This window comes from Pseudochaenichthys georgianus, chromosome 7, assembly GCF_902827115.2.
Source record: "Pseudochaenichthys georgianus chromosome 7, fPseGeo1.2, whole genome shotgun sequence".
In the NCBI taxonomy this organism is placed as follows: domain Eukaryota; kingdom Metazoa; phylum Chordata; class Actinopteri; order Perciformes; family Channichthyidae; genus Pseudochaenichthys; species Pseudochaenichthys georgianus.
In genome coordinates, this window is record NC_047509.1 from 44,940,466 (window position 1) to 44,949,473 (window position 9,008).

General features: G+C 46.8%; 1 protein-coding gene across 2 annotated transcripts in view; it reads left to right on the top strand.

Annotated features, from left to right (window-relative positions):
- spire2 (spire-type actin nucleation factor 2) overlaps nt 1-8,806 on the top strand; it is a 123,228-nt gene extending 114,422 nt beyond the window's left edge. For both annotated transcript variants that reach the window (XM_071203864.1, XM_034087998.2), the window contains 2 exons: nt 5,549-5,646; nt 7,561-8,806. In XM_071203864.1, the coding sequence (XP_071059965.1) occupies nt 5,549-5,646; nt 7,561-7,936 (474 nt within the window). In that variant the 3' untranslated portion in view covers nt 7,937-8,806. The remainder of the gene's footprint in view (nt 1-5,548; nt 5,647-7,560) is intronic.
- The last annotated feature ends 202 nt before the right edge of the window (nt 8,807-9,008 follow it).

Sequence of the window (9,008 nt, forward strand, 5' to 3'; positions counted from 1 at the left end):
TCTTTCCCTCTCTGTGGCTGTGTTAGCCTGACGCATGTCAACACACATTCTTACTTTGTCTGGGTCTTTAGCTTGGGCGGTGCAATAATAGGTGATACCCATGGAGTCGGTCCAGTCACCTCCTCGATGATGTCCTCTGCTTCCAGCTTGCGAAGCTCATCCTAAACCTTCTGGCGGATGTGGAATGGTACTCGTCGATGTGGTTGACATCTAGGTTCGATGTCAGGATTTATATGAAGCTTTACCTGAGCGTCTTCCAGTCGGCCTATTCCCTTAAACAGCTCGGGATTGCTTTCCACCCGCTCATCTGCGACTGTGAGATGCTGCGGTCTGGATGACACTGCGGAGTGTTTTGGATGTCTGGTAGCTTAGAATATGGAATCCATCTCCTTTAATCACGAATAATGTGCACATTGTGTTTGTCTGTCCCTTCTCCCTTCTTGCACCTGAATGATCCACGGACAGGCAATGGGACGTTGGAGCGGAATGGATACGTCTTTGTTGTTGTGGGGCTGAGTTGTGGAAGAGGCACCAGGTCTCTGAAGGTTGCTTCACTGACACACTTTGCTGTAGCTCCTGAATCCATTAAAACAAGCATGCTATTTTCATTCAGCTTGATATGAGTCTGTGGCAGCTCTGAAATATTGTCAGCTTCAACTGTAAAAACATAAGCATCGTCACTGCTGGATGAGTTATGCTCTGTTTTCTCATTCGGTGCAGTCCCCCTATATGATGAATCTTCTTAGCATGCGTGTTAGCTCTGCGTTGTGCCTGTCTTGTGTCACTGTCTTTAGATCTTGAGCGACATTGTTTTGCAAAATGATTTAGTTTACCACAGGCTCTACATTGTTTGCTTTTAGCAGGGCATTCACCATCATGGGGATATTTACCTCCACAGTTTCTGCAGTGGTTGCTGGAAAAGCGTTTCTCCGACCATTTACTGCTGCTTGGATTCTTCTCTGCGGTCTTTTGATCCGGCCTGTTGACTGTAGCTGTTGTGCCCTTTTCTATGCCACTTGCTTGCAGCTCGGACAGCTCCATTGTTCTCCCATGGTCTAAAAGTGCATCTAGGCTTCAATCTGGTTCTCTCAGCGCCTTTCTGAGCAGTCTGGATGATGCACAGCTTTGTATGACTTGCGTGTGATAACTGTCCAAAGTTTCACCTGGATCTTGCTTAGCTTTTCTGAAGATGTACACTTGATATTGGACGTTTTTCTTGGGTGAGAAGTATGTTGATAGCTTCTGCTTAGCGTCTGCATATTTGTCATCTTCTGCTGCTAGTGTGTCGTAGATATCATGCACACGTTCTCCTGCTAAGTGCAGCATTAATGCCTTTAGCCTAGCATCGCCATTTATGGTCATAGCAGTGGTGTAGTTTTAAAACCTTTGCATCCATTTCATCCAGCGAGGTCAGACAGAGCCAAGGTCCGTTTCTGTGTCAAACGGTGGGAGAGAAGCGGTATTCACGGCCATTGCTGCTGCGATGCGTCGACTGCCACGTTTTCGTTTTTAGCTTAGCGTAGTTAGCTTAGCCTCACTCTCCACTTGTCCGTCTTTCTTCCTTTTCTTTTCCGGAAAACTCAGCGAAGTCCGTGTTTATCCTTCGTGTGTCCTTTCGCTTACTCCTCGGCAGTCAGAATGAATGGGCGTTTCTTTGACTATTTATAGGCAAATATTGGCGTTACGTGAAGCCCGCAAAAGCTGCGCCACATTTCGAGTTGATTGTGATTTATAATGCGAAACCGGCGTAGGATGTGCCGTACGCAAGTCCTGCGCCGGTACGCAAGTCTTGCGCCGGTACGCAGTCTTTCATGAATCGGAAAATGTCTGTGCGTATTTATTTGCTTTGTCCTACGTAAGTAACCTTCCCACGTCAATCAATCAATCAATCAATCAATCAATCAATCAATCAATCAATGTTTATTTATATAGCCCAATATCACAAATGTTACATTTGTCTCAGTGGTCTTCAGTTTGTACAGAATATCAGTATGACAATACGACACCCTCTGTCCTAAGACCCTCTGTCCTTAGACCCTCACATCGTACAAGGAAAAACTTCCGGAGAAAACCCACAGTTTAAAGGGAACATGGGAGAAACCTCAGGGAGAGCAACAGAGGAGGGATCCCTCTCCCAGGACGGACAGACGTGCAATAGATGCCGTGTGTAAATCGAAGAGATAATACATTTACAACATAGGTAGTCCAAATGTTTGGAAATGCATGTGTGTATAATAGGAAGATGAATCCACGAGGATATCCATCCAGGACCGATGATCCAGGACACAGGACCGCAGGATCATCCATGACTCCGGATCCCGGCGTATATAGACACCAAATCCAATATATATATATATATAATATTCTAGAAAGATCTCCTGAACTTCTCCACTCAATCTATCTTATTGACTCAAAATTGAGCTCTGATCCAAACTGTGAAGCTGTGTGCAAAAGGGGGCACCAGCGTTTGTACTGTCTTAGGAAACTGTCCTATTTTAACATTGACAAAACCATGATGATTATGTTTTATCGTGCTTTTATCGAGTCAATTCTGTCTTTTTCACTAATGTCATGGTTTGGTAACCTGACTTTGAAGAGCAGAAACTCTCTGAGTCAGATCATAAAGTGGTCCAGCAGGCTGATTGGTGAGCCACAGCTAAACCTGGAGACGCTGTACCTCAGGCAGTTACAGCTAAACCTGGAGACGCTGTACCTCAGGCAGTTACAGCTCAACCTGGAGACGCTGTACCTCAGGCAGTTACAGCTCAACCTGGAGACGCTGTACCTCAGGCAGTTACAGCTAAACCTGGAGACGCTGTACCTCAGGCAGTTACAGCTCAACCTGGAGACGCTGTACCTCAGGCAGTTACAGCTCAACCTGGAGACGCTGTACCTCAGGCAGTTACAGCTCAACCTGGAGACGCTGTACCTCAGGCAGTTACAGCTCAACCTGGAGACGCTGTACCTCAGGCAGTTACAGCTAAACCTGGAGACCCTGTACCTCAGGCAGTTACAGCTCAACCTGGAGACGCTGTACCTCAGGCAGTTACAGCTAAACCTGGAGACCCTGTACCTCAGGCAGCTACAGCTAAACCTGGAGACCCTGTACCTCAGGCAGTTACAGCTAAACCTGGAGACCCTGTACCTCAGGCAGTTACAGCTCAACCTGGAGACCCTGTACCTCAGGCAGTTACAGCTAAACCTGGAGACCCTGTACCTCAGGCAGCTACAGCTCAACCTGGAGACGCTGTACCTCAGGCAGTTACAGCTAAACCTGGAGACCCTGTACCTCAGGCAGTTACAGCTAAACCTGGAGACCCTGTACCTCAGGCAGTTACAGCTCAACCTGGAGACCCTGTACCTCAGGCAGTTACAGCTAAACCTGGAGACCCTGTACCTCAGGCAGCTACAGCTCAACCTGGAGACGCTGTACCTCAGGCAGTCACAGCTAAACCTGGAGACGCTGTACCTCAGGCAGTCACAGCTAAACCTGTAGACGCTGTACCTCAGGCAGTTACAGCTAAACCTGGAGACCCTGTACCTCAGGCAGTTACAGCTAAACCTGGAGACGCTGTACCTCAGGCAGTCACAGCTAAACCTGGAGACCCTGTACCTCAGTGATTTACAGCTAAACCTGGAGACGCTGTGCCTCAGGCAGTTACAGCTAAACCTGGAGACGCTGTACCTCAGGCAGCTACAGCTAAACCTGGAGACGCTGTACCTCAGGCAGCTACAGCTAAACCTGGAGACGCTGTACCTCAGGCAGCCACAGCTAAACCTGGAGACCCTGTACCTCAGGCAGTTACAGCTAAACCTGGAGACCCTGTACCTCAGGCAGTTACAGCTAAACCTGGAGACCCTGTACCTCAGGCAGTTACAGCTAAACCTGGAGACCCTGTACCTCAGGCAGCTACAGCTAAACCTGGAGACCCTGTCCCTCAGGCAGTTACAGCTAAACCTGGAGACCCTGTCCCTCAGGCAGTTACAGCTAAACCTGGAGACGCTGTACCTCAGGCAGCTACAGCTAAACCTGGAGACGCTGTACCTCAGGCAGCTACAGCTAAACCTGGAGACCCTGTACCTCAGGCAGTTACAGCTAAACCTGGAGACCCTGTACCTCAGGCAGTTACAGCTAAACCTGGAGACCCTGTACCTCAGGCAGTTACAGCTAAACCTGGAGACCCTGTACCTCAGGCAGTTACAGCTAAACCTGGAGACCCTGTACCTCAGGCAGTTACAGCTAAACCTGGAGACCCTGTACCTCAGGCAGCTACAGCTAAACCTGGAGACCCTGTCCCTCAGGCAGTTACAGCTAAACCTGGAGACCCTGTCCCTCAGGCAGTTACAGCTAAACCTGGAGACGCTGTACCTCAGGCAGCTACAGCTAAACCTGGAGACGCTGTACCTCAGGCAGCTACAGCTAAACCTGGAGACCCTGTACCTCAGGCAGTTACAGCTAAACCTGGAGACCCTGTACCTCAGGCAGTTACAGCTAAACCTGGAGACCCTGTACCTCAGGCAGTTACAGCTAAACCTGGAGACCCTGTACCTCAGGCAGTTACAGCTAAACCTGGAGACCCTGTACCTCAGGCAGTTACAGCTAAACCTGGAGACCCTGTACCTCAGGCAGTTACAGCTAAACCTGGAGACGCTGTGCCTCAGGCAGTTACAGCTAAACCTGGAGACCCTGTACCTCAGGCAGTTACAGCTAAACCTGGAGACGCTGTACCTCAGGCAGTTACAGCTAAACCTGGAGACGCTGTGCCTCAGGCAGTTACAGCGGTTATCCAGCTCCATACCAGACGATGACTCCCACCCTCTGCACTCAGAGCTCAAGCTTCTTCCTTCGGCCGGAGGTTACTCGTCCCAAGGAGTAGAACGAAGCGGTATAAAAACAGTTTTATCCCAGCAGCTATTGCACACATTAACACATAGGAGCGTCACACTGATGCCTATTTTTATTTATTTATTGAATTTTGAATGTCCATGTTTGTACAAGTGTTTTCTTCTTAAAATGTTTCTGAAATATTTAGAGATTTGGTTGAGCAGGGTGTACTTGTACTTTTTACAAGTCCTTTTATTAGAGATGTGTCTGTTGTTTGTGTTTGTTCTTAGTGTCAGGATGGATCCCTTGTCTTTTTCTCTGCAAACAGAATCTACCTACGGTACAAATAAATAACCTGAACCTGTGGTGTGTAACATTACTTCAGTTTGAAATGATAATCATTCAGTTTGAACATGTTTGTTCAGTTGACATGTTCTCCAGTGAGAGGACTAAAGGTTGAGTTATCAGAATCCGACATCCTTCATCCTGCCGCAGCAGCAAAGGTACAGTGCAGAGAAAGGGCAACCACGAGAAAGAGTAGACTTATATATTAAAGAAAGAGACGAGCACACTTGACATCTGACCAAAAGTGATCTCTTTTAGTTCTGTGAACAAAGTCAGAATTCTGAGTTTTATCTCAGAACAAACTCACTAATGATGTATGTTGCCTTCTGTTGTGTTCCTCTTCCTCTTCCTCTTCCTCTTTCTCTTCCTCTTCCTCAGATGAAGATCCCCTCGAAGAAGATGGCCCACATCCCTGTGTACACTGTGGGCTTCCACAGCACTCCGAAGAGCCACGGACACAAGAGCCAAGTGTATAAGTGAGTCTGTCACCATGGAGACTGTCAGGGCCATGTGTAAAGCTGATTTAAAATGAGCGCCGTGCATTAATGAGCCAAAAACACAATGGAAACTAGCAAGTTTATTTTTCAATAAAGATGGATTTACGGTCCATGTAGAGGTTCGGTCTGAGAGAGCAGAATGGCTAGTGGCTGTCTATGTGTCATCTATTACTGGATCGTCTTACATGTTATAGCCCCTGGAGTTTCATCTCAGAAAGAAACATCTAAATATGAAACTTGACTTTTGAATAACATCAATATCCAATGCAATGAAAATAAATAAAAGAAGAAGAAATAACAATAAGATGTTTTTAATAAAGTGTATTATGTTAGATAACAGAACAATGTGACCTTAGAGAAGAGGAAACCAAGTTAAGCTCACAACCACTATGTTATGAACATATGGTTGACCTGCTGATTTAAAACAGAACACATGAAGCAAAGGAAGTGAAACCATGAAGCAGGTTCAGGCAGTAGGCGAATGGATTCACTCTTAACGTAGTATCCTACAGAACAGTACAGCTCACAGAGAAGAGATAACATCTGATCCTTTACAACAAACACTGGATGATCTTTTTAGGTTCTTACTACTCAAATCAAAATTATTCTGGTAATCCCCAATTTGTTTAAATGTAACGGTACTCGGATTACATCTTTCATGTCACTGTAGGTGAATTAAATTCCTTTGTATGTATCATGATAACGTAGTCCCAGATACTCCCCACGCCTGGTTAAAGGGTGATACAAGTGTCCGTCTCCAGGCCCGTCACTTTATATAGTGTTCCACTGTGCGTGACTACGTTCTGATGCTGAGAAGGATATGTATTTACTACTTCCCACCTCAGAGCAGAATAGCTCATTTAAAATGGTAGTGAAGTACAGTACATGAGTAAATGTACTTAGTTACTTTACTTCCCACCTCTGTGTGACACACAGTCCTCAGCGCACCTTCAGCCGGTCACCGTGTGTTCTCTCAGAGGACAGCGGCTCCGAGTTAAGAACACAGGTCAGATCTATTCCAGTCTGCAGCTGATTGCTAACCTGCTGCAGCGCAAGCAGTGACCCGACCAATCACAGGTAGCAGATGCAATCCAATCAGCAGCGGCGACCCCACCCATGCTTTGTTATGTCATCAGTGCAGCCTCCATTATGTCATAATTACCCAGCTGCAGTAATCCACTCTCTGCCTCTGACAGGGATGAGAGAGCAGAGAGGGTGCACTACTTAGGTTACCAGAAATACACCCAGAAAGTGAGAACAGTGCTCCAGATTCTACATGTTCTCTTGTGTACAATTCTTTGTGCACACTATTATCAGAACATCGGGACGGGTGGCGCAGTGGTCTGTGCATCCGATCATCAGATCAAGGGGGGAACTCCAGTGTGCTGGGGAACTCCAGTTCGAAACCTGCTCCCGCCCCACTGCGTCAGGCCGTTGTGTCCTTGGGCAAGACACTTCACCCGGAGTTGCTCCTGTGGGTATTGTCCACAGTACATGTATAATACCAATGTATACTTGTAAAAGCGCCTCGATGACCTCGAGGCGTGAAGATGGACGGTGTGGCGCAGTGCGCTGTGCCATGATCATCAGATCAAGGGGTGAAACCCGCCGCCGGTGTGTCCTTGGGCAAGACACTTCACCTGAACTTGCTCCTGTGGGTATTGTCCACAGTGACCATTGCATGTGTGATATGTGTGATATGTGTGATATGTGTGATATGTGTGTAATGTGTGTATATGTAAAGGCACTTTGAGTCATTGAAAAAGCGCTATAATAAATGTAAGGAATTATTATTATTAGAACATGTTTCACAAATAATCCTATTGCAAAGTGGGAGGCACATGTCCCCAGGATAAGTGCCGCCTATGAACACAACCCTCTCCCCCCCTGCAGGTCCCTGCGCAGCCTGTCCCGGCGCCCGGTGGAGGAGGAGTTCCCCCACCTGTACGCTCAGGGCTGCACGCTGCGGGACGTCTGCGCTGAGTGTACCAAGTTCGTGGCTGACGTGATCTCGTCCAGCCGCCGCAGCGTGGACATCCTCAACAACACCCCCAAGAGGGAGGCCAGGGCGGCCCCCCAGAGACCACAGCTGCATCGCCAGTCACACCTGGAGACTGACCCTCACCCTCAGTGTCTCCGTCCCCCTCCCCCACAGGGCCCCCCCCAGCTCCCTCCACATTCCCATCAGCATCATCCACAGCAGCAGCGGCCTCATGCCTCATCAGCGGCTCCTCTCCACACCAACACCATCAACAATGGGAACCAATGAGGAGATTGGCTGACCTTTTATCCCCCCCCCCATACACACACACACACGCACTGAAACGTTGACTTTAATTAAATGTATTATCTCAACCCATTTCACACAACTGTATTAGGTTAGTTGAAAGCAATATTATTAAGCTGAACCTAATATTTTTTTATTTAAACGTAATATTATTCCTTTCAACTAACTTAATACAGTTATGTGAAATCTCATGACATAATACTTTATAATAATTTAAATTAAATAATATAATAATTTGATTAAAGTCAACGTTTCAGTTTTTTCAGTACACACACATAGAGCCTTCCTATGGTCACTTTATAATGTTGCAGTAACTGCTTTACCTTCAGCACATGACCTCCCCCCTGATGCTCACTGCTGCTTAAGGGCGGGAGAGGGTGGGGGAGGAAAGTGAGGGTGGTTGTGGGAGTACACACTGTGAGAAAGTAGGTGTGTGGTGGTAGTTTGAGGACAATAGCCACGCAGCATAAAGTAAACATGTAACCCTGTGTATCATTTTAGCTCTCTTTGGTTGCCTTGTTTCTCATGAATGTAACTTAGGACACAGAAACAGAGTTGTAAAATGACAGGCCTGTACGCAGAACAATGACATTTATTTTTGGTCGACTGAAAAGGAATTGTGTTGAGTGGCTGCTGCATAAAAAAGGTCCCTTTTGCATTTGAGACGTGCTTGGAGAGGTGTATCTGGATGAGGTGTGAGTGTATCGGGGTGTAGCTGCATACCTCTTACTGACGCAGCATGCTGATGAAGCGAGCACTGAAGGGCCCGCCTCTCTCACCCCCCATGGACACGCTTGCAATACGCTCCGGTTTTGTAAACACTAATTAAACCTCAACTGCAATAAAATGTAAAGACAACACGACAGTGCTGCGTTTGAGTTCAACTGTTCACTTCTGCGTGCTGTGGTCCACAGCGGCACACATGAATAGAACATGTTTTTTTATTTCTTGGAGACATATCCTATTAGTAAATATTAAATATACAAAAGTAACAAAAAAGAAACCTACTCTTGAAGGGATGATGTAAAAAATAATGGTACGTACAAAAAAACAT